Raw genomic sequence first — 27,190 nt, 5'->3', positions numbered from 1 at the left:
GGCTTCAGTGACAGTTGAAACGGCATCTATTTCCATGCACTGGGAGTTGTGTGCAACCGTTGACAGTCTCTGTCCATCCTCGGCAGCAGCGGACTCAAGGCTATATGAAGCGAGGCATACAGCGATAAGCCTCCAGAGTGAATTCGTCAAGCCTTTTGAAATTGAGACATTCGCAAAATGAAATAAAGTGGAAGACGCTACATGGTGAGCGCAAAGACGAGCCAATATCCTGCTTCCTATATTCACGTACCTGGACTCACTTGGAATGCTTGCTTCTTCTGCTTGAGTGATCTCCTGTGGCCGTGCCTTGCAACATTCTACAAGTTGGAGTGCCAGACGAATTCTGCCGGACCTTGTTTACATTGTGTTGACATTCTGGAGACGTGCTCAGCATCTCTTCTCCTGCCTTACTCACCAAAACACAGCATTCATTACTGAACAACATCCTACTCACTTCATCCCCGCAAACCAACCTTTCAATCAACACTGTCGCTCTCTGTCGTCAACCCTGTACCGGCTGGCTCGGTCACCGCAAAACACTCCTTTCGCGAGAGGTGAGTGTCAGGAGCGCCATGACGACGGGAGCGTGGAACTGACTAAAAAGAAGCATCACGCACCATGCGGTCCTTCTTCTCAATGTCCAGCTTGATGTTGGTGATCTGTCTCGTTCTCTCCTTCCTTTATCCTACAGCAACTCATCCCCACGGGGTCAATAACTTCCACCTTCATCTCGCAGGCCGAGACAGTCCAACGCAGACAACCAAATATCCTATCTCAGCCAAAGCTAGAATCAGCTCCGCCTATGCAAATTCGGCCACTCTCTGTTCTGGCGCTCATTGCACTGTTGCCACGCCTCTCCCTGGGCGCCTACCATGCAACGCTGTAAACGGCACGACTTTTCTCGGCGCTACTCCCAATGGCACAAAGTACACGCTGATCTGCGATATTGATTTCCCTGCTCAGAATATCTACCCCTTCGTTCTAGCCGGCTCCTTCGACGCGTGTTTGGCACAGTGCGACGGCTACAATGCCAGGAATGTTACTACTAAAGCTCGCTGTGCTGGCTTTGTCTTTGCACCAGACCGCATCAACGACGCAGACGACTGCTACTTGAAGTCTTCCTTGGATAACCCGGCCTCGGCAACAATCCATCTTGTCGGTGCCACAATCATTCCTTCTGCCTCCAGTTGCGCTTCGTCGACTCCGTCTCTCTCATTTCCGACTCCTCGTTCTCATCTCGATAGCTCTACACCTTCACTTCGTGTGGGAGAGCTCAAAATGCTTGGGAGCTCCACAAACAAGCCTACAACACAGTACGTGAGCCATGTGCCTGCGAGCCCGCAGAAGCTTGCGAGCAACCTACTGGTCCCCGGCCTGAACACCGACCTCATCACACAATACCCAATAGCAGATGACACAGGGTCCTGGACCGAAAGCCAGTTGCATGGTGGTGCGAAATTGGCAAACATGAAGGTCGTACCACACATGTCTCGTGATGGTGGAAAAGGAGGCACAATCAATGGAACTCATCTTTTCATCTTCTGTGATACTGCCACCTTCCAGATCGATCAGACCGCTGGCACCAGCCAGATGGTTGGGTTTGCGTCCAGTTCGGTGGCCACAGATGACGGTATGAAGGCGCTTTACGGTGATCCACTTGACTTAGTGGACAATCTTGGTGAATGGCAAGATGATGTTGGCAGAATGCGAGGGTTTGCGCCGATGACGACTGGAGAAGAATCCTTCAACATTGATCTTTCGGGGAATGGCTATCGATATGCAGTATGGCCCGAGTCTTCCCTAATCCCGCTCAATGCAAGTCATGCTCTGCTTTACCCAGCACTGGTGTATGACGTCGTGGATATGAAAACACAAGCTGCAGTCTTCAACAACGTTGGCAACTCTATCCTTCTAGTCTCTGTGGATCCAACCTATGGTCCGTCCGCCGAACGTGTCGTTCGACAGCTCTACAATCAACAGCAGGTCGCATTTGGTACTCTGGGCGGCATCCGTTCTTGGGGTTCCTCTGGGACAGGAGCTAACGACGGCCACATCTACCTCTTTGGGAAGGGCAACTATGGTGTCCTCGTGGCGAGGACAATTCCAAGTGGCTACACCGATTTATCGACGTATGAATATTGGAACGGCAGTTCCTGGACCAAGGATATGTCCTCGTCGGACTCGAAGGCTGTCATGCTCGACACCTTGGTCCAGGATCTAGATGTTATCTATGTTCCTGCCATGCGAAGCTTCATCATGATCTACCTCAACACTCTGGCTGACAATACTTTCTATTACCGCCATCTGGACCTCGACTTGAATGCGGAGGATAAAGATTTCGACGTTGACAATATTGTGAAAGCCAAGTGGTCTGATGAGCAAGTCTTAGCTAAGATCAATGCTCCTGCCCAAGGTTATGTTTACGCTGGCGGCGTACACGCAGGCTACTTCGGCGCCGACGATGTCACCAACGGAGGATGGAAACTGCTGATTACTTGGACCGAACATACCGGAAAAGACGCAGCCTCTCCAGAGTCGGGCTACGCACACAAATCTGCATATGTTCAACTCGGCATTGACTGAACCCACCTGCACCATCTTGTCTTGCAGGGCGCGGCGGCATCTACGAGCATAAACTCGGAGTGAGTGGCTCGAGGATATGGACTGATACGCCTGGATATGATAAATGATGTGTACGACCGTTACGGCTGGCCATGTGTCATTATGCGTGCATTATTAGTCGACAGGGCGTGATCTTTCTTTGGAATACTCCATGTTCACATGCGCGGCTGGGATATCGAGCGACCTGACGAGGAAGGTTGATTATATGAGTTACAACTTGTTTTCCACCTGAGTTGCCCTGATGTATCGCAAATGCTAAGCGGGTACCAAATGTCACGAGTTAATAGATGCACGCGCCACTGGATTCAGAGAGATTCCATCTTAACAGTGATCAAAGTGAATGACCACGCAGAGAACACAGTTGCTAAAAGACTGTCATTGCACAATCGTAGGTATATTGTCAGCAGGGCAAAATGACCACCGAATGCCCGAAAACTAGTTCGGTCAGACAAATCTATTTCTGAGAGTAGTTCAGTGCGCTGCAATCTCAATTTCCCCGACGACAACCTGCACACTTAACTCCTTGCCAATTCCAACCACTTTGCCATTCCTCCGATCCCCTTTCTCTCTCGACAGCAGCGCTGTCCACTTAGACTCCCGTTTCCTGCTTATCCGGCCGATCCTACTCTATCATCCCTGCAGGGCTTTCCCCGCGCCCAGCCCACCAGCGCCACATTTGCGGGACAATCGTCTCCCCTTTTTGAGGGGTAAGCAGTGCGACAGACGCATCAGCACCAGTGCATCATCATGCGCGAGATGCTGGTGGAATCCCGCCGAAGCACGGCATATTGTCAGGCGAGACAAGGGGAGGGGTGAGAAGCAGTTTCTGAGAGAATACCCAATTTGTCTCTTCAATACCTGGTCTCTCTGCCTTTCTCTGTCAATCTCAGCGAAGCCTGCGATAGCAAACTCAAGAGACCACAACTCAGAGGCTGGTACGAAGGAACGTGTTTGATCACCGCATAGCCTTCTATACATACTCAGCAGTTGACTTGGGGGAAGCTCGCAAAAAGGCAAAGAGAATCCTGTCAGGACCCGTGTTGGGGTTCAGAGTCAAAAAATCTACAATGGCCGCCGTGGGAAACGGTCCATCCTCGACAGAGGCCGCACCCTCCGAGTCTCAAGATCCTGCTTCATACCCTCTGGCGGCGCAGATCCCGTTGAAGGAATTCCAATTGCCAGACTTCCCTCCCCATGCTTCTCACCTCAGGGAACTCACGTTCACCGCCGACATCAAGCTCGATGAGTACCAAAACATGGTTCAAACCCACAGCGATGCCATTGTCACTCAGCCGCCGTTACCGGATTTGCCGCAATCCATCACTCATCTTACCTTCGAGCTGTTCGGTCTAGGTTTCCCTGGCACCCCCCCCTTTCTCACCAGAATCGCCCGGTCACTGCCAAACATCAGAAGCGTCACATTTTTCAGTTGCTTGATTGATGGTCTCGACGAGGCATCCCGAAAAGATGCAGAGAAGTTCTTCGAGTGTCTGCCGAATCTCCAAGAACTGCATATCATCGATTCCTTCGCACGGCCCGGGTTCTTCAAGACTGTGGGCGGATTTCTGGAAGCACGTGCCAAACAGAACGCTGGGGAGGGATTGAAGCTCGTCAACGTCAGTTACACCTTTCGTGGACACGAGGACAGCGACTTCCTGGCCAGAGTTCAAGGCGAGGAACTGCCAAACCTGATTGTCAAGGGTTTGGTGGGTGCTAGTTTTGACTTCGTCCCGGAGCGACAGGACGATCTCGTTGAAGCCCCTGAAGGGCAAGACGGGAAGAAAAAGGAGATGGAGAAAATCAACGAGGGGATTCTCCCGTTTGCGAGCGATGGACGAGCGCCTACCGCGGTAAGGAAGAGGTTCGAAAGCATGAGTTACGGAGGACAATTGAAGAGCTTGAAGATCCTGAATTTGGGCATGTGGTCTCTGCGTCCCACGGAGGTGGGTGAGGTGGTCTATGCATGTGCCGGAGGTGAACAGGCCGGTTTGGTTGACATCACCGTCAGCGTTCTTCTCGAAGACGATTGGGCCAATAAGTTGGCAGAAGGCCTGCAGCAGCAAGGAGCGGCTTCAGTCTTGGAAGGGATCGAAGTTATTGGAGTTCCCGACAAGGCCAAGGAGGAGGGCGAGGACTGGAAATCCGGCTTGACTGTGGCGAAGCTGACAGACGTCGAGAAGATTGCTGCTGGTTGTCCCAAGCTGGGGAAATTTGGGATGAGCATTCTCAAGGTCAAGACTGCGCCAAACGTGGTGTTCTTGAAGGAGGGAGGTTCTTGGGTTGAACGGTGATTGCTCCAACGTATGTGGCAATCAGTACGGCCCCGCGATAGAAAGCGTTGGCCGGAGCAAAAGAGGGATCGGGAGGAAGGAAAAGCATGTTCTCCGATATGATGAACTCGATAGCTGTAGGCAACACATGGATCCGGCTGTCCCGCAAATTATAGACATTGAACTGTGACTACCCTGCCGAAAGAGGGAGTGAGCACATGTATTTGATAGTGCCACTGGCATCGCTGCTCACACACTCAGCACAGCCAGCAATTCGGCCGAGACTCGCCCGCCAATTGCAAATCAACATCTCCATCTCCTTGACCTCTCTCTCCAGTCACCATTCTAATCGTCGCCCGCTACACTCTGTCTCTCATCCATCTTCAGGGGCAGTGTCTTCATCACGGTGTGCTGTCCGAAAATCTCTGCCTACATCATTCTGGAGATGACAGTTCTCGTCCATGGAGGGCACCACTGCAACCTGACTCGACCGTCGCCGACCATGCAAGTTGACGAGACCTCGGTGACACGATGCTTACACATTGCTCGCTCATTGATTTGTGCTGTAGATGAAACCCCAACTGGACCTTTTGGACTTCGATGAGGCGCACTGCCTAGAAACCGCCCTAACCGAGACACTATTCATTAGACAAATCTACTCCCCCGATCAGACCATCAGACCAAGGGGAATGGCATCAACAAGGTCCATCTCAGGCTTTCTTGCCGATCCTGGGCGAAACCGGGGTCAATATCCAGAAGAAATGGAGTTGCTCGCCCTTGGTTTTTTTTTTTTTGGTTGTCCGAACTTGGATTGTCATGCAAAAGGCAGCAGAACAGAGCAAAGAAGAAAGTTAAAGACATCTTCCAATTTGATTTTAAACATCCGAGCAACAACTCTACCTGCGTTAACACGACATGTCCTGATGATTCGACAAGAAGAGCAATTACAGAGGCCATTGCCAACGCAAGCCTGATCCTGGCACGTCAAGTCTCACAGCGGCATTATACGTCAAGACAGCCGGGTTGAAGAATCGTCGTCTTCAGCATTGAGCTATGGTGACATCACTGCAAATCCATGGCATAGGATCATGCACTCAAGCTACGCCGTAACACCAACAATTCGCGACATCCTTCCGACTACTTTCGCTGACACCGAAAAGAAGGCCCTGTGGAACTGCTTCAATTTCGTGCCCACGGCTGTGTATGGGACGACCGGTTCGAGCCCTTTCTGCACCTCCCGAGATATTTGCTTCCCTTCCTATCAGCACTACCCTCAAACGTTCACATAGATGTCAATTACAGCAGAACGACACGCCGCCATCCTAGGGCGTCTCTCCGAACAACCATCTTCGTTTCGCCGTAAAGCAGAGGTGTATAAATTCATTGGATGACTCCTCCAGGACGATGCGACGAGGTACGCCGGCGAAGCATTAGTCTTGATCATTGAAGCCATTGTGATCGAATCAAGGTTTCTCAATATCGAGGAGATGAAGATACACATGAGAGGTCTAGATGCTCTGATCAAGCAACGCGGTGGCTTGCCTTCCCTTTTCCAGTCTCCTGCCGTCATGTACCATCTTCGGCTCTTTCTGGACGAGCTCGGCGTTAGGGAAGGAAGAGCAGTTGCATTTGATGGAGATAACGAAGTAGTGGGCCGAGATGAGGGATAAGTGGAGTGACGAGGTGGCCATTGTCTTGAAGGCTCTGCGTAAGGGATGTTGGCTGGTCGAGAACGCCATTCTCCTGCCTGTACGACACCAGGCACGCTAACAATCAAGAGACTGGAAGATGGAGGAAATCTTGGGCTTAGCAATTTTGTCTCTTGTCTACTCACGTACAGCCTGCCTGGAGTCATGCACCATCACGTTATCGATCTCAACATGGGTTTCCCAGCCCACACGGTGGATGTACTCTCTGACGAACAATTCAGCTCATTGCGTCCTCCTACTTGGCCCAACGGGGACTCCAGCCTATATGTCGAGCCGAGTTGTGATGCTTGTTGTACTGTTCAGAGCACGTGGACTGTCAGCATCGGTGCCCGAGGATGATTGAAGCACCAACTTGCCGGTTGACTTTCATTGAGTTGAGCCCATCGATACTCTGACGTCGAAAGAAAACAGAAGCCAATGGGCTCATTTGGTATGGAGAGGTGGGTTGAAGCCACTTCATCTCCGATCCCGAGTGCTCGAAGATCCACCTGGCTTGCCAACATAATAGTGGGATCGTGTCGGCGTATATGAAGAGGAACCCGATCTGGTTCCAGAAAGGGAGGACGATATGCCCATCTCTGGCTTCGGGTCGTTCAAGGATGTGGGATTCCTATCGACGGACGACGTGCTGGCATATTCCGAGCCACAATTGCATGAGTAATAGTCGGACTGATTTCCGCAATACGCACACTTAGGCATCTTGGACTGTGGTTGCTTTGGTGTGTTGTTCTGGTGTCTGGCTGAAGATCGGTTGCCCGGAGGTTGAGTATATTTATTCTCGGTCGGTTGTCTCTTCGCAGTGGTTGTCTTGGTTTTGTTCGAGGTGCTTGAGTATGTGGAGAAGGGAGAGAGCTGAAAAGCGGCAGATGCAGACCTGCCTTTATACGTGTTGTCCATCATATCACTGGGTATTCGTTTGTGCCTTTGGTCACTGAGCGTTTGGTCTGTTGATTGTTGCGACGGATTGAAACGAACGAGGCGAAGGTGATGAAGTCTGCACTCAGGCCGTGACACGCCAGAGAAGATCTCAGGTCATCCAGTGCCAGTGGCGACAGAGATTCGGGACATGTGTTGGGGAAATTCCTCAAGTGAAGTTTGTTTGCGCAGGTGAACGTTGATCCAGTCCGTCTCACACTTTTGAGAAGACACGGAGAAGTTATAACAGGGGAGAGACTAGCAACTCGAGGATTCGTACCTGCGAGAGCGGTGAATGTCAAACATCATGAAGCAAAGGGCGTTCGGGACACCACTTTGCATGGAAGCAGCTGCAAAGGCGAAGATGCGGTTGAGGGTACACAGCCTCGACAACGGTTCGGTGAGAAGGTGTCACTGTCACGACGATTTCCTCCTTTCGGTACCGCGTGCTGCTGTTGTGGTCGGTTTCAGCGGCCATTTGTTCCCGTCACCCGCTTGTTCTGGAAAATTCGGTGAGCTGCTGCTGTGTCACCTCATCCCGATAATGAACGTCGATGGCAATGCTCGGGTGTCAATCCACTCTCGTCCTTGATGGAGCACTCTCACTTACTGCAGCCGCGTCGGTGAGTATCCATGGTCTACAATCTGCCAACATCTCGACCCTGTCGTCTCTCAGGCTCGTCATGTTGTGGCGAACAAGCCTTGGACGCGAACGCCACTCGATTGCAAGCCCCTTCATCAACAATTGATCCCAAGTCCTCGGTATTCCTGTGTGACATTCCTTTGATAATCGAGAATGTTGCCAGCTGAGATCCCACCAGGAAGCTACAACCGGTGGTAAGGTTGAGATTTCGAAGCATGTCAGAGCTGTCGAAGATCCCGCAATGTGGCAACCAGCAGATCGTTCATTCCCAGGAGCCTTCACTGAGAAGCCAAGTTGTCCCTCCTCCGCTGGATGAGCTAATAGCCGGTGGACAATGTCAAAGACTTCGCAAATAAGCACTGTCTTGGGCTCGTTAATCAGCAGAGATATCCCACTCAGCAGTGCTTTTGGGATGGGGATCTTGCCACTAAACGTTCTTCAACAGTTCAGTCGATTCTCGAGCATATTGATGGCAGCCAGGACCGCCATTGAGCGAGGCGGAGCTTGAATGCGTCGCGAATTATAAAGCCGTGTAGACAGTGGGTGGGCAGGTGTTCCAAGACCTGTGGCCTGTGCCTGATGTTGCAAATAGGGAATTTTCTATTTCGTATACTGGCAACATATCTCAAAAAGTAAGTGGATGATTATACTGACCAGGGGGGTTGAAATCGGAAGATCAGATACGTCATTCGATTCCAAGGGCAAATTTCAATTGACGTCTATGACTATCCATCGTCAGAGAGTGGTACAAGCCAGCCAGGTTAATACCTACGCTCTATTCTCTCGCATCCGCTTTCTCCATCGCTGCAGGGATGGGCGACACTCAGACAGCCATCTGGAACTTGAACAAGTCTCTGCTGACTATGTCATCCTTCTTGGCCTCGAGTTCGGTGACGTCCCAGTTGCTGTTGAGGTATCTGCCCGATAACCAATCCCTCTTGGAGGCCGTCAGCCATGTCAAGAAACCACCACACAGTCCGATGTCGTCGTTCAAGACTGTCATACAGTCGGGAGTCAGCATTCTTGTGCGAGCCCTGAAATCGGTGTTTGGGGGACGTTTGTACTTACTTGGCTTCCATTTGGCGCCATCAGAAACTGTGAGATGCGATTCCGTCTGTGGTGTCAGGACCACGCCAGGATGCACGGCATAAAAAACCAGACCAGACTTGGCGTAGTCGTTGTGCAAGGTTTCGACGAACCGATTCTGCGCCAGCTTGGCAATGTTGTACGCCATTGGGGTGAAGCCGCTGTTGGGGAAGTGGGAAGTGACCGAGCTGATGGCAATAAACGCTTGAGCCCCGTTGGGTGAAGACTTGAGGAGTGGAATGAAGTATTTGGCCAGATAATAGGAGCCCACGAAGTTGATGTCGACGACGCTTGGGAGGTCCAGGTCCTCTTCAACGTTGTACGGAAGACGAGTCGAGCCATCTTCGGCCGTGTAATACTTGCCCATCACACCGGCATTGGCAATCACCACATCGGCTCTCCCAAATCGAGCCTTGGTTTCCGCCGCCAATTTGGCAACGTCGGCTTCTTTGGCCATATCCGCTACAAGCGCGAGCACGTTGATGGAAGAGTTGACGGCTTTCAATTGACGGCTGAGCTCGTCGAGGTCGGACTGGGTGCGGGAGGAAACCACCAAGCCGCTGGCACCGGCTTTGGCATAGGCAAGAGCGGTGTGGAAGCCCAATCCCTTGCCAGCGCCGGTCACGACCACAACGAAAGGCTTCGTGGGGACAGGGTTGTTCGAAGGCAAGGTAGGGCCCTCCGGCTTGTTGTGCAGAGAGGGCGTGACTCGGAAGCCGAAGGAAGGAGGGAAGTGCGCCATTGCTGCGGAGGTTCTGGAGAAGTGAGTTCAGAATTCGATGTCTGGAAGACACTGGTTTGTTATCGGTACCTCCTTGGTGATGGAAACTTGCGATTGAAGATGGTCGTGCCGTGCAGGTGAGTGACTGCTGTTCACTGTTTGAGTTGACTGACCTTCTTCGACGTGGATGCCATCCGGTTCCCTTTATACTTCTCCGCGCCCATTGCCTCAGACTCCTCTCCCCTGGCATATAGCCGACAGCTGCGAAGCTATCAGTGCGACATTTTTGTCGAGCTGACGAAGCGGAAACAGATCTCAACAGCATTGCCGCGGATTCGATTTGGCCCAGAGCAGAAGGAGAAGGGACGATCTACTTCGACAATGACCAAGCAGCAAGCAGGAGTTCCTCGAAGGATTGATACCGCCGTCATTGCGGCAGGGGGAGTCTCCTAGAAGAAGGCTGCAGCGGGTCGGCGCAATGCAGGTACCTAATTACATACGGTATCGGCTACCGAAGCAGACTACCGTGTGCCTGATTGTGTGCCTTGGAAGCTGGCTGTTTACGAAAGCACCAGCAAGTGTACAGGAGGGCGACGAGTATATGATTACCTTCAGTCATCACGACAAAACGGTTTAATGATGACGACGCCAAGATGAAGCGGGGGCGAGGTCGGAGGCAAACGTGTTCTGATGCGCTCTCGAATCCCACGGCACCAGAAGCCAATTGCAAAAGGGTTTAACGCAAGGATAACCGCCGAACTGGGACCAAACCAGGGGCGAGTTCGCATTGAGAGGGAACTGAACAGCGGGATCTCGGTACGGTGTTCAGGTACACGAACACATAAGTGTGCCCCTGTGTCCCCTTTTTCTGGAGAAGTTGGACATTATTTTGATTGGAACAGGGCTCCATGACATAATAGCTACATGGATCCTCCCTCCGTAAGGAAGGGGGAGCAGGGGAGCAAGCTAGACCATGAATTACGCAAATGCCACAGTACTTGCAAAAAATGTCATCCTATCCCTACGCCTCTGGCACCTCCTTGCGTCTCCCTCGAAAATACTGGTCCGTAACCGACGCAAGGCTGAAGCTTTCTTTCTTTCTTTCTTTCTTTCTCTCTCTCTCTTTCTTTTTCCGCTGCTGGCCAGCCGCTGAGAGGGTGTCAATCGCTGTCAGGGTACATATGTCATGATCGTCCTGTAATTGCGTCGATCAAGCCAAAATTCAAGTCCAACTCTATTCTGGGTTGGACAGGCAGCTTACTTGCTTTCTCGCTCGACCACCGTGGCCCTTGCCCTGGCCCTGACTGATGGGCTAACCTGCTGCACCTGTTGTCATAGCTTACATACACACGCGCGCATACATCCGCATCCATAGTGGAATTGGTGAGTGAGTGAGGGTCCGCTCGCTCGCTCGCGCACTCTCTGCCTCAAGCGGAAGTGTCTCTTCAGCGGCTTGCAGTCGCATGCATGCCAGAGAGCAGCCGAGGACCGGTACGGGAGTATGAATATTAATATTAGGATTAGCGAGCAGAGAAGGTTCCTGAAGAGAGCCACAAACAAAAGGTGTGCTGGGTCTGCCAGGGCCCGGGCATGGGCTGCTAGACGTTATGGGCGACAGTGCTGTGAAAGCGGTGTTCTTGCGAGCGAATAAATCATCATGGAAGGGACCGCGGTTACGTGCCAAAGGCCTGTTGTGTTGGGCTGTATCTGTGTACCTGGGCATGGGCTGGGGGGTTCGGCCTCGGGGTCTGGTCTGGCACGATCAGTAATCGTTAGTCGTGTCGAGGGACCCACACGCTTGGTCTCCCCCGGAAGTATAAGTGCATACTACTAGATATACACAGGTACAGATGCAGTTATGTAACGATCTTGCATGCTGAGGTCGTGCTGGGGTGTGTCATGTATGTGGATTATGAGATGGTGGTCTTTTGATGAACCTCAGACAGGACGGAGAACAGGGAAATCGTGGAAAGGGTATATAAAAAAAAAAAAAGAAGAACCGAAGAGAAGAGAAGAGAAGAAATGACAAAGAAAACCGAGAGTCGAGACATTGAAGCTTGGGCCGTCGGCCTGAGGCCGGAGTGCACACGCTACACTCACACAACGATAGGACACTTGACGGCGCCCTCCAACAGCGCAATCAGCTCTCTCACATCGCCCAGCATGTCCAGGCTCAACACACACTTCTCGATCTGATCCCGCCTCTCCTCGTCAAGCACGTCCGCACGAGCATCCGCCACTTATTCACAATGTCCTCGTCGGTCGCGGGGGGAATAATGCCCTTGGGACCCTCGACCTGGGCCACGACCGTTTCTCCGCCGACAAACCGCACCGCGACGACCGTCCGCCACCCCTTGCGCCGGTCGCTGTCGAGCTCTGGGTTGTGCGTCGGGGTTATTTTGGCCATCAGCTCGCGTAGGAGCGTGCGGTTCAGCCTGTCCGCGCCGAACTGCGCCATGAGGACTTCGTGGTCGACCAACTGCGCGGCCGCCGCGTATTGGATCGACATTTGGGCCGCGGTCGAGGAGAGCGGTTTATTCGCCGGCGCGGTCCAGCCGCCGTGCTCGAATGCCGGCTTAGAATGCTGAGTCGTAATCGCCTCAATGTTCCTTAGATTCTCGGCCGCGAAGAGCTGCGCGTGTTCTCGCTGTAGCTTCTCGATACAGTCGATCGTCCCGTGTAGGGCGGCCATGGCGGCGTGCAGCTTGACTCGTATACCGTGTAGTTCCCACTTCTCCCCAAGCCCACTAATGAGCTCGTCAGGTAGGGACTTTGGGCTAAAGTTGGTCACTCCCTCGGAAAACATGGAGAGAAATCCGCCGTAGGGTGTCTCGTAGACTTCCTGGATTCCCGTATACCCTTCTTTCGCGAGCAAGGCTGCGAAGAGACCGTTGCGCGACGCGAAGCCGTGTTGCATACGTTTTGCCATGGAACCGAATTGCGCCGACATTAATCCACCGGCTTGTGTACAGGCTATCCCCAGTGCGGACTCAATGTAACCTGGCGACAAGTCCAACAGCGAGGCTACTGCAGCGGCAGAGGCTGAGGGCCCTTGGACGGCTCCGGAATGCCAGCCACGCGAGAGGAGATCTGCGCCATGGAGGGCCAGCCCGACACGGGGACCAACTTCACAGCCAACGATGAAAGCTTTGAGGTAGTCTTGACCAGAGAATACGCGCGAGGTCTCTGCCTCGGCGGCGGCGAAAAGAGCAGGGAGAAGAATGGAGCACGAATGCAGAGGTGCGGTGGAGTGGTAGTCGTCGAGCTCAAAGCCTTGGATGAAGGTGCTGTTCAATATACTCGCTGCGAGCGGGGACAGCTTCTTGCTCCCGCCCCACCCGATGATCGTGCATTGACCCTCTGGTTCCATGTCAAAGATTGCTCGCGCCGCAACCTCGGACCATGGTAAGTGGGCAGCGACCAGACCGCACGCAATGCCATCGAGGATGAGGTACTTTGCCCGCCTTACCACGTCGTCGGGGATGGAGCTGATTGTCGTGTCGTGGATCCAGGTGCTGAGTTTGCCCGTAATACTAGACGGGTTACTGACGCCGGTGAGGTCGTGAGGTGTTTGCTTTTCTTCTGTTGTCGCCGTTGCTGGAGACATTCTGTTTCAAGTATTCTTTTCTGGTGCAGTAAAAATGATAGCCGGGTTGTTTTCTGTTGAATTTCACAGCAGAAGTGGTGTTACGCCTTTGCTGGACTCGTCTTCAAGATCCACAGCGAAAACACCAAGGCGTTATATATCACATTCAATACCGTTTCTCCGGCAGCGAGTACTTTGCTCAATATTTGCTCACCTTGGTCCCGGGTCTGGGAGTACAGGAAGAACGGACATTGTGTTGCGATGCCACATCCACGCGATTTCTAGCTATTCAGACCTGAAAGCGGGCCGTGACCGGTAAGGCGATCGGGAGAATATTGGACTAGGCGGTTAGAGCAGCTGGAAATCTTGATGTCGGAAGAAACAAGAGCCAATGATCCCACATGTTCTGCATCCGAGACAGGACCTGGAGGGCGTGGAGGGAGTTGAACGAGAGAAAACGCGATACAACCCCGCGGCCTTCAGGCTCTGAAATGGCGGGATAAAGATACACCGAGGCCGATTTTGGACCCGAACTCCGGTCCGATATTGTGCGCTTCCCAGGATACCGAATGACCTCCTACCGCCAGAACGAGGGCTCCTTGGGCAAGAAGGCATTCACTTTCAGTCTCCTGCTCTCCGCTTACGGCTGGTTCTGCCTGCAAGTTGATGATTCGCCTTGCTCACCCAAAATAATAGACACCGGCCGCTTATCCAGTCGCCGCTTTCTCCAATCCATCCCTTTGTTCTTGATACACCACAATGCCACTCCGCCAAAACTACCGCTCCATAAACCCAACACGGTGAAATACCAGCCTCTACCTGCGGCTTCGAGCAGAGGCTGCAAGACTGCCACACCTGTGGCTGCCATGGCGCATCTCGTGATGCTTGTAGCTGCCGCCGCCGTGCTCGGACTCTGTGAAAACACATCGACCAGCAACGTATTGTAGACCGTGTAGAAACATGTGCCCCAGAAACCTTGCATGAATTGCAATATCAGCAAGACTGATACGTGGACACGATAATGTACAGCCCAGCCGTATCCAATGAGGCCGAACGTGGAAACGAGCAACAGCCAGCCGCTGCCGCGGGCTCGAGCTCGTTCGATTGGAAACTCTCTCAAGTCGTCGCCTGAAAAACTGTTGATGTTCCAGTTGATCTTTTTTGCCGTCGCTTTATAGTTGAAATCCATGACTCTGCCAATGCAGTAACCACCAACGATGATCCCAACGCCACGCGGTAGGTACGTCAGCCCAATCTGCAATTCGTTGAAGTGATAGATCTGTTTGTATATGTCCGGTATAGCGGCGACCAGCGAGTAATCCACCGTGTAGAATGATCCGTGCATCCAGAGCACGAAGAAGGTATCGAGATGGAAAATAATCCGCAGGCAAGTGAGCGGGTTGCCGACCTGGAGCCGTGAGAGTAATTTTGGATTGGCCGGCGTATTCTCTTTCTCTAACCTTCCTCCCGAAAGCTCATGGTCGGTCCCTGGTGCATGTCTCGCATGTTTCACCGGTAGATCGAATGAGGTGAGCCGCATGATGACACGGAGCCAGGTCCATTCCCACATTGGCAGACTTGCTTCCTTTTCGCCATTGCCTACCAGTGATCGAGCCGTCTCCGGCAAGAAGCTGCCAACCAGCAATAACAACACACCTCCAACAATAACCAGGGTCCAAAATATCCATTCGAAACTTCCACTGGAATATGCAACCCATCCGCCTACGACTGGCCCAATACAAGCGCCCAGGTTCAACGCCATGCTGACCGGTCCCAGCATCCTCCCCCTTTCGCTAGGCACACAGACGTCAGCGACAACGCCAAAGCTGATGGCATAAGCGGCACTTGCACCGAGGCTCTGTATTGCTCTCAGCCCCAGCAGAAGCCCGTAGTGATTCTTGTTAAGTGCTAAGCCCAGGTTCGCTGCCATGTACAGCGACAGTGTAAACAGACACGCCAGTCTCCGGCCCATGGAGTCTGACAATGGTCCGAATATCGCAGGTGAGATTGCCTGAAAGATGATATAGATTGTGAGGGTAAGGTTAATGGCCTGAGAGGTCGTGTGGAAATGTTCTCTCAGCAACGGGAGAAGAGGAAAGTAGATCGTGGCCGTCAATGGAGAAGTAATGGTAGCAAAGCCAAGCAATGCAATGAGCAGACGCTTTTGACTCTGCCCGAAGACTGTATATGGGACAGGTACTGCCTCAACAACGGGCGTTGAGCTACCTTCGACATTCTTGAGCTCCATCCGGTTTTCCTTCGAGGCGGTGTAGAAAATTCCAACACAAATCGTCCTAGCACGTCCATAAAAACTAGGTCGAGCTGAGAGGATCGCATGCTATGGGAGCGAACAGTACACTTATAACATAATCTTCGGCTCCTGCCGAGTAGATTCGTTTCAAACTTTAGATTGTGAGGCGGCGAGGTGGACAAAGCAGGGCTATATATGTAGCGGATCTCGACACATGAGACGTGGTGTAATGCGGGGTTGGCATGTGAGGATCTGTATTTAGAAGGGCATTCAAGCGGGGTATTGGTTCACAATAATGTCCTACAGACGAGGAGCATGCACCATCTGTGATAGATTCAGAATGCTCCCGACAAAACCACCGCCGCTCACGTACAGTGAGGTTGGGCCGTTGTGGCCACAGAATACCACCCACAGCAGATAAGTGATATTGTAGTCAATAAAAGGTGAAGGCCGCTCTTGATCAAGCAAATAATGTGCTGTAAATGCAACTTGGGGAGCAATCTTTCTATTGTCGGTCGAAGAGCCTTAAGCATCGATACCACCAAAATTGCTTCTGACTGTTACAACACTGCCTTCCTGGATACAAAGCAACGTCCCTTCTTGTAATATTAAGCTCTGTGCCAGACCGTCAACGCTTGTCCAATCCCTTGGGATGAAGTAGTGGCGCGTGAAATCCGTATCTGATTGTCTGGTTAAGTCCACCGAGCAAAGCCAATAGTCCCGATCAAAGAAGACCAGCTGCTCTCCTGGCAAGATTCCCAAGGGTACTTCAATCTTGTCTGCGAGATGTCTCTGAATCTGTACGTATTCAAGCACAGCTCCCTTGCCCTGATCTGTAGCTGTATCCAGTGCTTTCACTTCTAAAATAAGAAGATTTTTCTGAACGCTAGTCTTCGGTATGTATTCCTTGAGATACACCAGCATGTGCTTACTATCTTGGGTGAGCAGAACTTTGCTAATTTTGGTAACCGGTTCTTGTCTCGCGCTTGACAGTGCATTTGCATGTACACTACTGACTGTTTCGTCCAATAGAGAAATAGAGGTCGGCTGTCTCACCAGAGATGAAACTGCGCTGCTGAGCCTGAAATGGTGTATTTGTTGTAAACTGGACCATTGATATATCCTGATGTGTTCAGGCCCAACTCCCAAGAACAGCTCATGATCGGTAGGATGATCTAGCCAACCCTGCTGAGAAGCGCAAGCCATTGGAGTAGAAGTCTTTATGATGGAGTCGACAATGTCCCATATCTGAGCAAGGCTGTCGCTGATGACAAGAAGCAGCCGTGATGAAAAATTTAGCAGCATTTGATGGATAGCACCGCCTTCGAGGGTCAATTTGGGACGTTCCAAGTGCCGAACATCTGTCGACTTGAGACGTCCTGAGGTTGTGTTGTCGATCTGAATTATTCGGACGTCAGCGGCAAGGTCAGCGGCAACGACAATTCCGCCACTTGGACCCCAGATGAGATGACTAACACATTGAAAGTTGTGGAAGCGTGTCAGTTCCATCTGGAACGTGGCTTGCGTATCCGCAAGGTAGATCTCGCCGTCGTCATTCCCAGTCACATACCACATGCCACCTGGAGCCGCAGAGAGAGCGGTAAGACTTGGATATTGTGGGGCATCCGCCTCGGATACATGAGAAATGAGCGTGCCACGCTGCTCATCACTAGCGGTATCGCTGAAAGTCTCTTCTGATTCCGCAAGCCGGGTTAAGCCACTGGGTTCCCACGCAGTGATAGTGGATCCTCGGATATCATAAAATCGCGTTGAATCTGGGCTGAAGTATAATCCACTGACCAAGTCTCCTGATGAAAGTTGGTAGATGACGGTGAAATATGCAAAGTTCCAGACCTTGACTGTCCCATTGCTGTCGCTTGTCACAAACACTTTGCCGTTGGGGCTTGCGATCAATTCGTCCACAGAGGCTGAGACTTCATGGTTTTCATCTGTCAACGGGTGCCATTTGAAAAGGGTGTTGCCCTTGTACCAGCCAATGATATGACCGGTAACAGGATTCCATGCGAAAAGTTCCACGGGGAACCAAGTTTGCGCAGAGGTCGCGGCACGGTCTAGGCTAGCGGTTGGCCTCATGCAACGACCAATGGGTAATGTGGTGTTCAAGTCCCAGACTGTGAGAGGAAACGACCTATAGCAAACTCCAACCTGCGTCCCAGTTGCGTTAATTATCATGCGATTCGGACTGTTGATAATCACTGAGTCGGCTTGAGTCTTCTCTTTGAGTAAAGACTCGTCCAGAATCTCCCACGCGGGCACGTTTTCTGTGATTTGCAGGAATCTTATTGACCTGTCGTCTGTCGCAGCCAAGATTCGTTGGTCGCTCATCGCAAAGACGAGTGACATTGCTTTGGTGTTTCCTGCGTTCGGAACTTGCAGACGGACCGTGGCAGCAGGAATCTCCCAAACCTTTGTGGTCTTCAGGCCGTAGGTTACGAGCAGGTCGCCCTTGTCGTTCATACTGAAGCCTGTCACGGACTCACCATGATGGAGCGTGCACACCTCTCCAAAGTCAGCGGAACCCCATACGTACACAGTACCGCCTTGGGTGAGCACAGCCAGATAAGGCCCTGAAGACACAATCTTCAGGGCAACCTCGTCCTGGGGAAGTGCAAAACGAGAGAAGACGTCGTTCCACGAGTCATTTTGACCAGACACCATAACTTTGGACTGCTTGTGCCGGTAGAACTGACGGTGGAGTACGGATTTCGGAGGGCATACGGCTGGAATTATCTCGTAGATGGAATCGGGCTGATCGATCAGATGCTTATTGAATTTGGCTGTTATTCTCACCAAGTCGACCGCCCAGTCCTCTAGAAGCTCAAGCGTAGAGAGCCGGTGGAGCATGGGATTCCGCAGGCTATTGAGGCTGCGATTGCTGGCAACAAAGCTGAGAAGTGCTTTTCCTACCCTGGCCAAGGTCCTGACTTGGTGAAGCATTGCAAGAAGGTAGATCCAATCAAGTACAAAAGGACTGTTGAGGAATTTTTCCAGCTCGTCGAGCACTTCGTCAGAAACAGGGTCGGCATAACCGAGGTGATAGACCCAGGAGGTCGCCGAATAAATTGTAAAAGGATGCTTAGATTCGAGCTCTTCTAGGGCCTGTAGTCCTCTTCTCGCACTGGACGCCGCAATTCGCAAGCCAGGGCTACGAAGACCGGAAAGGCTCTTCACCAGGAGCGTGCTGTTCGCACTTTGCCGGTCAATGGCAATTGAACTTCTGGAGGCCTTCGTCAGAAAGTCTCGTACAGTCTGGTGTACAGTGGTGACATGGTTGGTGCTGTCGATAACGATAAATTGCCCGCAGACATCGCGGATAGTCCTCTTCAGATCCAGTATATCAGGATAGTCTTTGCTTATGGCGTGTTGCAACTCGTCCAACGTTAGGGGGCGTGGTGCGCAAATAACCCATTGTAGTAATTCCTTCGCCAACTTGACGCGATCCTCATCTTTCCTGTCGGTGATCAAAAGCTGCATCCGTTCGTACATTTTTGTCATATCCCCAGGTATTTGTTCTAGGGCGAGCCAAGTTGCGCTTTCCGTCTGACAGTTTTGCAGTTCTTCAAGGACGAGGCTTACCCACAAGAAGTTGCCTCTTGCGCGTTGTAGAATCTCAAGCCGGAGTCGTTCCTTGTGAGCCGTACTGCCGGGCAAATCTTCAAGTTCTCTGTCAACAAGAAGCTTGATGTCTTGAGCATTATGCTTCTGTCCCTCTTCTCCGTCAATGACGCTGATCTTGAGAGCTCGCTCGAGCTTTTTAAATGTCAATGCGAGGGCCTCTGTCCGTCGACTGGTAACAAATATTTTCATTTTGGCTCTTGAGCTCAAAAGAAGTTCTTGCAGCAGTTCGACGACTGTCTTAGGAGACTCTGATTCGTCAAGGCCGTCTATGACCCAGAAGAGAGGGCGATCGGGTGTTTTGGAAAACAAGAGATTCTCGAACAGCTTTCGCCAGAGCCAACGATGATTCCTGTTGTCAAACCGAAAGCCTTCGGCCGAGGCTGCGAGAATCTCTTCCCTGTATTCGGGCATAATGCAAGATATCTGATACGCCAGACATTTCAACATTTCGCTGATGGATCTTCGCGTTTGATCTCCATAGCTGAAGAAGCAATATTGACAATCGTAACCGTTCGATTGGAGATGGTTGACGACGTAACTCGAGAGCACCGACTTCCCATGGGCTGGTGGTGCATGGTACCATATCAGATGGGAATCGGAGGGGTTGGACAACCAAACCTGCATTGCAGAGCCCTTTAAAACCCACTCACAGCTTCCCGCAACCCATCGTTTTCGAAGAGTATTGAGGTCGTCAACGTGAGCGCTGGACACAGCGAGGAGCTTTCTGACGGCCTCACTCACATCTGTGGTCCTACCACCAGTAGCTTTGAAGAGACTTTGGCTGAATTTCTCCACGAGACCTTTCAGTGTATCTCGAACTATCCTAAACTTTTCATCTCTGTCATTTTCAAACTTGCATACTGTGTGGTGGTTCGCAGCAAGGCCACGTGGCTCATCGTTTTCACAGCCCAGGATGGCAGAATCCCTGGGTACGATCATAACTGGCTGGTGTGCCACAAGAGTGTATCGTTCCTCGTAGAATGAGATAACCGAAAGATTTGGCGCAAAATGACGGAATTGCTCATTTATATCTTCTATTGCTGGAGAATTCGATTCCAAGTCCTTGATGTACGATTTCTCGTGTTGGAGTAGCAACTTCAGGATTAGGTTCAGGACATGGGCGAGAGACGTTCCGCGATGAGGTGTCGACAGGAAAACGATACCAGAGATTGACTGGGCCAAATCCCGACAATTTTTATCGCTCTGGGCCAAAAGATAAGCCTTCTTGACCACCAGGCCACCCATAGAATGAGCGACAAAGATGATGGGAGCTTGGCCTATCCCAAGGCTGTGTTCTTGATCGCCTCTGCTGTACCGCATGTCGAACAACAATGACCTTGCGAATCCCATGATATTTGAGACACTTTTGGCACCACACAATTGAGAGTCGTAGCCATAAGTGAATAGCCTCGCCTTTCCAATCTTCGGGTCTTTCGGAAGCCACAGTCCCGGCCAGAAGAAGTCTGTATTGTGGTCTTTGGACCAGGTTTTGTAACTATGGCCTCCGAGACCATGTACAAAGATAATGTCGGCGACCGGCCTCGTATCTGGCTCGTGAATGACATGGAGACCAAGGGCATCGGCCTCGAAGTTTGTGAAGGAACCGCTTGCTTCATCGTCTGAACTCAAACTCGTATTGGAGGGACGATAGGAAGAAAGGGGCGCGATGGAGCCAGAGCTTTTCCTTCGAATCCAATCCAAGCGGGAGCCAACAGACAACTTCTCATTGCTCCTCGGGGGCGCACTCGTGTCACACGCTCGTTTCTTGTCTCGATGGGAGAAGCTGGAGCGTAGTTTCCCTAGCTGCAATTCACGTTCAGTACGCGATGCTTTCAAGCTCTAGCCAGGATAACATACCATTGGCGCGACAAGCCAACACTTTGGCCACTTTTCCACAGCAGTCTTGTTGTGTTTGGGCCAGAGCACCGATGTGTTTGTGAAGATCGCATTTACTTGCGGCGTCGATTAGCGTGGCTCTGAAGGTCTCAAGGATACTCTACCACGAAGAGACTTTCGAACAGAGGTCTCCAAACGTGTGGTGGTACCTGACGAGTGATGGTGTAGAACGGGGGAGGTGCTCTGAAGCACTGGCGCCTCACCGTGAGGGTCAGACTTTGGGTCTGGAGGGCAGCCACACGCCAGCAAAATACTCGGTACGCCCTAGTGAGCTGCACTGCTGACCTTTTGTCAATGGGGCACAGATCCTGCCCGCATTGGTGTAGGTTAGGAAAGACCAGAGCAGAGGCCTGGGAGTCGAGGTGGAAAGCACTTGGCAATTGCGGAAGATGGCCACCTGGAATCCTCCAACCTTTGCATGATTCTGTTTTCTTTGTTAGGATCCCTTCGATCACGACGACCTCATCTTCTTGACTGAGACTATGAGTTCAGGCCTTGATGCGCATAGCTGTTCATCTCCTCCTCATCATCCTAACACCATCCAAGTCGGCTACGCCATTGGTGCCACCCTTCTTCAACCATGTCCCTTGACCTGCTACCCCCCTTTGGGTGGACTACAGGTGGTCGAAGTGGCATGCAGAAGCCCCTGTTGCCCCCCAATTGCTGGTACATTTGACAGCGGCTGCGGCCATCTGTCCGCTCGTTCTTTTGGCAAGAGAAGGTGCAGATGACACCAATCGAGGCTTTTGCCCGATACGAGTTGCAGCGCATCAAGCCATGCTCAGTGCCTGCGAAGTTGCGATTCGTATGGACAGCAACGCTGGCTGTCCTCTGGACCCTCTGGACCCTTGCCCGAACCTTGCTGAAACAAGGTCGACATCGTTACATCTGAATAGCCGCGGTCATCCAGCGCCTGGCTTGCATTAGCCAGTATCAGAGGTTTGTGAGCGGCTAAGTTGAGGGGGAAGGAGATGAGAGAGGTCAAATCATATCTGCTGGTTAGACTTTCGGGAGCGGCCTTTGCTTCGAGCCCCAGCGGCAAGTGGCTCCCTTTCTGATGATGCCAGGGATTCTGGGCCAATTCCGCGACAAGGATCCCTGAAGCGATGGGGGGGTAGGAAACGCCACCAATCTGCCCCAGCGAGTGTGCGCAATGCAACACCGGCGCTGGCGGGGACTTTCCAACGATAAAGACTTGAAAGACAGGCCCCTCCGCTATGTCCTCATCCCCTCAAGCCTGGCGCAAAGCTTTGTCTACCTACTGGGTACTTTTAGCACGTTTGCTACTTGGATTTTGGCCCCCCCTGGAGGTTCGCCTGGAAGCTGCTCAGCATGGCTACGGCTGTGTACCAGGCCATCGATTATGGGAGACATCAACCTCCCGCGATAGCTGGCGACTTTCCCGTCGACGACAATGTCATCAACAGCTTTCCCATGCGTACCACCATCTTGTCTGCTAATAAGTTTGGCCAGTCGAAATGGACGGTGACCGCACGTCTGGACGTGAAACAGCCTGACGGCTCGCCTGCGGCCTACTTTCTAAAATGTGCCGCCGGAGACGCTGGCCGAGTGATGATCGAAGGCGAATTCAACTCCATGTCGGAGCTATACAAGACAATGCCAGAACTGGTTCCAAAGCCGTACGCCTGGGGGAAGTACTCAGCTTCCCCACTTGAGACATATTATTTCCTGGCCGAGTTCATTGACATGTCTGACCGCGTACCAGAGCCTAATCAGCTCTGTGCCAAGTTGGCAAGGCTGCATAAAATCAGTGTCTCGCCCACTGGCAAATTCGGCTTCCACATCACAACTTGTCAGGGCCGGATCCCTCAAGCCATAGCTTGGGAGAGCAATTGGACGACCTTTTTCACCAACCTACTACGCAATATTATTGCCCTAGACAACGCAGAAAATGGTGCCTGGGACGCTCTGACTGCCCTCGAGGATCGGCTTCTTGCTCATGTGGTCACCTACCTTCTGGACAATCTCACCAAGGATGGTCGTGTGGTAAAACCCTCTCTCATTCACGGTGATCTCTGGGAAGGCAATACGGGAACCTCATATCAAACAGGGGACATCTACCTCTTCGATGCGGCCGTCATGTACGCGCACCATGAGTTTGAGATCGGGAATTGGAGGTGCTACTACAACAAAATCCACAATAAAGTCTATACACGGACGTACCTCCGATACAACGGACCCAGCGAGCCGACGGAAGAATGGGACGACCGAAATCGTCTTTATTGCATTTATTATAATATATTATACTCGGTGAACCATAGGAGACAAGGAAAGGCCGTGCGTCAAACGTAAGTTTCCTCCCCTTCCTTGTCAGTGAGCGCAATCTCCCAATAGCGCCTAGACTAACGCATATGTTGTGCAGAGCCTTCGATGACATGTACTATCTCATTGACAAATTTGCGCCTTTCCCTGAAGGCCAAGGACCTGAGCGAATCAGAGATGCGGACAGAGGCACGCTATCCGACGAGAGAGATCATACCAGAAGCTAAAACAGAAGGATAGAAACAAATGCAACAAGGAACTCAATTTGAAATTCGATTACCAGTCTAGTTTCTTGTCCCCTAGCTTCCCTTCCTCCCCGCTCCCCTCCAACGCAGCCCTGACTATCCATGTCTTGACATCCTCCTTCTCGCCCGTCCCCGTGAACCTCTCCCAAATGCCCTCCCCAAACCTCCGATAACTCTCCGCCACGCCATTGTTGATGGTCAAGTTATATTCCATCTCGGACAACGTGAACGGGAATGTCTTGGTGCCGCCGACCGTGATGGTCCGAGCAGGGATGTCCAGCGTGATCTCCTGGCCTTCCCGCGCAGCCTCGTAGAAGGCCTCGTCCGTCATCGTGACGCCCAAGAGGCCCAGACTTGGCTGGTTGCGGCCGTAGATGAAAGCGAACGAGCGGGCGATGACGGCCTTGACGCCCACGCCTAGGCTCCCAAGTCGTTAGACGCGGACACGGATACCTCGTGTGCAGAGGGTTTTGAGTACGGGGCAAAAATGCAAATAGAAGAAAATGGAACGGGAAGGGAAGGGAAAGGAAAGCACCTTTCAAAGCACCCACAGCCATCTCGCGGCTCGATCCGACTCCAAACGCACGCCCTGCTACCACGACCTGTTGCCCTCCTCGCACTTTGGCCCGGAAGCCCGGGTGCGTGTGCTCGAGAACGTGCTCTCCGAACTCTTCGTCGGTCACGCACGTGGTCAGAGTGGAGCCTGGAGCCAGCTGTTACGTACCGTGAAGAAGAAGAATGAAATTGTCAGCCTTGCGCGTCAAGTCTTCCCATGTTTTCTTTTCGTTGTTTTGGGGGGGTTTTTGGCTTGGTTCTGACTTACCGCGTCCGTGTCGATAAAGTCGCCTAGAGTGACGATCTTGCTTGTGATTTTTTCGAGCTTCCCTAGCGGCTTGTCTTCCGCGTCTAGCGACGGATTGATCGTGCTGGCCGTGCTGGCCGTGCTGTTATTGTCGATACTGCTGCCGCCGTTCATCGGTGTGATGCTCGAGCTGCTGAGGTCGGGTTCGACGTATTCCACCGGGACCATGTTGACGTCGGGGAGAGGACGGTATCGTCTGAAGAAATCCGTGTCTAGCTCTTTGAGAAAGTCCGCGGGACTGGTGATGGTCATGCTGAAGCTCGAGGCTGCGCAAACTATAGCGGACGTGATGTGGCCGAATGCACCTACATGTCATCAAGAGGAGTCAGCACAGAGAAAGTCAACAACACCTTCCAACCTTCTAATAAAGCAGACAGGGGAACAAAAACAGGCAACTCACCTTTGCCCATGCGGTTTTGGAAATTGCGATTCTGCGAGCTCAACCACGTCTCACCCTCGTCGGCGTGCTCGGCGGAGAGACCAACACAGTAAGAACAGCCGGGGGGACCACGAGTGAATCCCGCGGCCTCGTATATCTCGAGGAGCTTCAGGTCCTTCAACTTTTCGACAATGGGTAGCGATCCAGGCACATAGTGCCTTTTCCCCTTGGCCATTGGCAGTTTCTTGTCCAGGCCGACCTTAAGCACGAGGGCCGCAAGGACCAGCTCTTCTTCGGTGGTCGTGCAAGCGCCAATGAAGATTCCGTCGAGTGGCATCTCGGCCATCTGCGAGACGGGGACCACGTTGTCTGGGTTCGGGTAGACGGCGACAGAGGACTCAACCTTGGACAGGTCGATGGTGTATCTCCCTGCGTACTCGGCGTCGGGGTCTGGTCGGAAGTAGAGCGAGTTGACTCGATTCGCTTTCCTTCGCCGCCGTGCAATGTAATCGCTGGTGATCCGATCCGGTACAAAAATGCCCGTAATGGCGCCAAACTCGGTGCACATGTTGGCGATGGCGAACCGGGCGTCAACCGACAGGTACTTCAGCCCTTCACCGCTGAACTCGACGATTCGCTCCGCGGCGACGGTGTTCCGCTTGAGTTCGCCGAGGATGTAAAGGATGACGTCCTTCCCAGACATGCCAAAGCCAGGCTGGCCGACGAAATCGATGAGGATCGACTCGGGAATCTTGAACCACGTCTCACCCAACGCCAGGGCCATCATCACATCCGCAGTGCCGAGTCCGATAGACAAGCAGCCCACGGCTCCGCCAGAACAGGTGTGCGAGTCAGAACCAATTGCGAGCATTCCCGGTTCGACACGTTCTCGAACGAACTCCGTGTGCATGATGGTGTAGTTCATACCTTGGTACTCGGTCATCTTGAACTCGTTCTTTGCCTTTTCGGCGACCTCCACCATGGCTTTGATCTTCGGGACTTGTGCCACGGCGGGATGGACGACATGGTCGCCAGCCAGCCAGAAACGATCATTACGCCAGATTCCTGGCGAACCCAGTTGCCTCCACGTCCGGGCCATTCCCTGCCACAAGTGTGAGGGATCTCGGACCCAAGCTCCTTCAAGGGGGTGGGTTACTTCAAAAAACATACCTGCCAGGACAATTCCGACGCCAGAATCCAGTCAATTCCAATCCTGACGACGTCGCCGGCCGCCAAACCTTTAGCAGGTTTCTCTCCAATCACATGCTGGGCGAAGATCTTCTGGGCCAGATTCATAGGCCTGGTCCCTTCCGCTGGCGCGGACTGATACGATAAAAAGTTCTTTGCTCTTTCCCTTGAGTTGACGGCTTCGAGCCATGCCTCCACCTGGAAGAGCACCTCTGACTGCTGAGTAGGAGTAGCGGCGTTGTCGTCGTGCAGGCCTAGCCCGCCGAAAGCTTTCCTGTCGAGAGCTTTCTCGCGGACCTGGTCCAGCGCTTCGGCCTCGGGCGCTTGATGCGCATCTTTCAGAGCGTCAGCGTAGCGTAACAAGATGCCGGGGATGGTGTTGGAAGCCTTCGTGGGGCCGAAGCTGAGACCAGACAAGTCAACTTTCCTGGTGCGGGACAGGAGATCCCGTAGTTTGCTCTCAAATCCATTGTCCTGAGTCTCCGGGGGACTTTGTAGGGTCTCTGTTATCGTTGCCATTGTCTGGTCTGATTGATCCGAACGGAACATCTGATCCCGTGGTGCTTTGGAGCCATATATCCATCTGGAACTGGGCACGGCATATACATCTGACGAAGGCCCCTCGACCCCTCCTTACGCGCTGCATACCGGAGAAGATTTAGTATGGAGCAGGCGTTCGATCATGACACATCCTCCGCCCGCCGCCTGTGAATGGCTTTATTCAGGCCGATGTTGTGTCATGTCCGGGTTTCGGCGCGAGAATCGGACTAATGCTTGATCGACATCGGCAATGTGCTTTTAAGCCTTGCCGCATCTGCCCCAGGTAGGCGTTTGAAAGACTGCGAATGCCTCGGATGAGATACAGCGAATTACTTTCTTCATAAATGATTGTACA

General features: G+C 52.4%; 8 protein-coding genes across 8 annotated transcripts; 3 read left to right on the top strand and 5 right to left on the bottom strand.

Annotated features, from left to right (window-relative positions):
* Window positions 1-618: 618 nt before the first annotated feature.
* Window positions 619-2,583, top strand: A1O5_12771 (uncharacterized protein; the record flags this gene model as incomplete). Its single annotated transcript, XM_007753340.1, has 1 exon — window positions 619-2,583. One exon carries the CDS (start codon window positions 619-621, stop codon window positions 2,581-2,583), a length of 1,965 nt encoding a protein of 654 aa, XP_007751530.1.
* A 1,106-nt stretch (window positions 2,584-3,689) lies between these two features.
* Window positions 3,690-4,913, top strand: A1O5_12770 (uncharacterized protein; the record flags this gene model as incomplete). Its single annotated transcript, XM_007753339.1, has 1 exon — window positions 3,690-4,913. One exon carries the CDS (start codon window positions 3,690-3,692, stop codon window positions 4,911-4,913), a length of 1,224 nt encoding a protein of 407 aa, XP_007751529.1.
* A 4,069-nt stretch (window positions 4,914-8,982) lies between these two features.
* On the bottom strand, window positions 8,983-9,987 carry A1O5_12769 (uncharacterized protein; the record flags this gene model as incomplete). The annotated part of the gene is made up of 2 exons (XM_007753338.1): window positions 8,983-9,155; window positions 9,228-9,987. 2 exons carry the CDS (start codon window positions 9,985-9,987, stop codon window positions 8,983-8,985), a joined length of 933 nt encoding a protein of 310 aa, XP_007751528.1.
* Window positions 9,988-12,139: 2,152 nt separating this feature from the next.
* On the bottom strand, window positions 12,140-13,573 carry A1O5_12768 (uncharacterized protein; the record flags this gene model as incomplete). The annotated part of the gene is made up of 1 exon (XM_007753337.1): window positions 12,140-13,573. The coding sequence occupies one exon, from the start codon at window positions 13,571-13,573 to the stop codon at window positions 12,140-12,142; it is 1,434 nt and encodes a 477-aa protein (XP_007751527.1).
* A 619-nt stretch (window positions 13,574-14,192) lies between these two features.
* Window positions 14,193-15,800, bottom strand: A1O5_12767 (uncharacterized protein; the record flags this gene model as incomplete). Its single annotated transcript, XM_007753336.1, has 1 exon — window positions 14,193-15,800. One exon carries the CDS (start codon window positions 15,798-15,800, stop codon window positions 14,193-14,195), a length of 1,608 nt encoding a protein of 535 aa, XP_007751526.1.
* A 528-nt stretch (window positions 15,801-16,328) lies between these two features.
* A1O5_12766 (uncharacterized protein) lies at window positions 16,329-21,302 on the bottom strand (the record flags this gene model as incomplete). Its single annotated transcript, XM_007753335.1, has 2 exons — window positions 16,329-21,245; window positions 21,300-21,302. 2 exons carry the CDS (start codon window positions 21,300-21,302, stop codon window positions 16,329-16,331), a joined length of 4,920 nt encoding a protein of 1,639 aa, XP_007751525.1.
* Window positions 21,303-22,670: 1,368 nt separating this feature from the next.
* Window positions 22,671-23,848, top strand: A1O5_12765 (uncharacterized protein; the record flags this gene model as incomplete). Its single annotated transcript, XM_007753334.1, has 2 exons — window positions 22,671-23,647; window positions 23,722-23,848. 2 exons carry the CDS (start codon window positions 22,671-22,673, stop codon window positions 23,846-23,848), a joined length of 1,104 nt encoding a protein of 367 aa, XP_007751524.1.
* Window positions 23,849-23,897: 49 nt separating this feature from the next.
* Window positions 23,898-26,814, bottom strand: A1O5_12764 (uncharacterized protein; the record flags this gene model as incomplete). The annotated part of the gene is made up of 5 exons (XM_007753333.1): window positions 23,898-24,283; window positions 24,402-24,579; window positions 24,690-25,033; window positions 25,129-26,209; window positions 26,278-26,814. 5 exons carry the CDS (start codon window positions 26,812-26,814, stop codon window positions 23,898-23,900), a joined length of 2,526 nt encoding a protein of 841 aa, XP_007751523.1.
* Between the last annotated feature and the right edge of the window lie 376 nt (window positions 26,815-27,190).

Source organism: Cladophialophora psammophila (genome assembly GCF_000585535.1).
Source record: "Cladophialophora psammophila CBS 110553 chromosome Unknown aczJe-supercont1.37, whole genome shotgun sequence".
In the NCBI taxonomy this organism is placed as follows: domain Eukaryota; kingdom Fungi; phylum Ascomycota; class Eurotiomycetes; order Chaetothyriales; family Herpotrichiellaceae; genus Cladophialophora; species Cladophialophora psammophila.
This window is presented reverse-complemented; position numbering and strand designations above follow the sequence as displayed.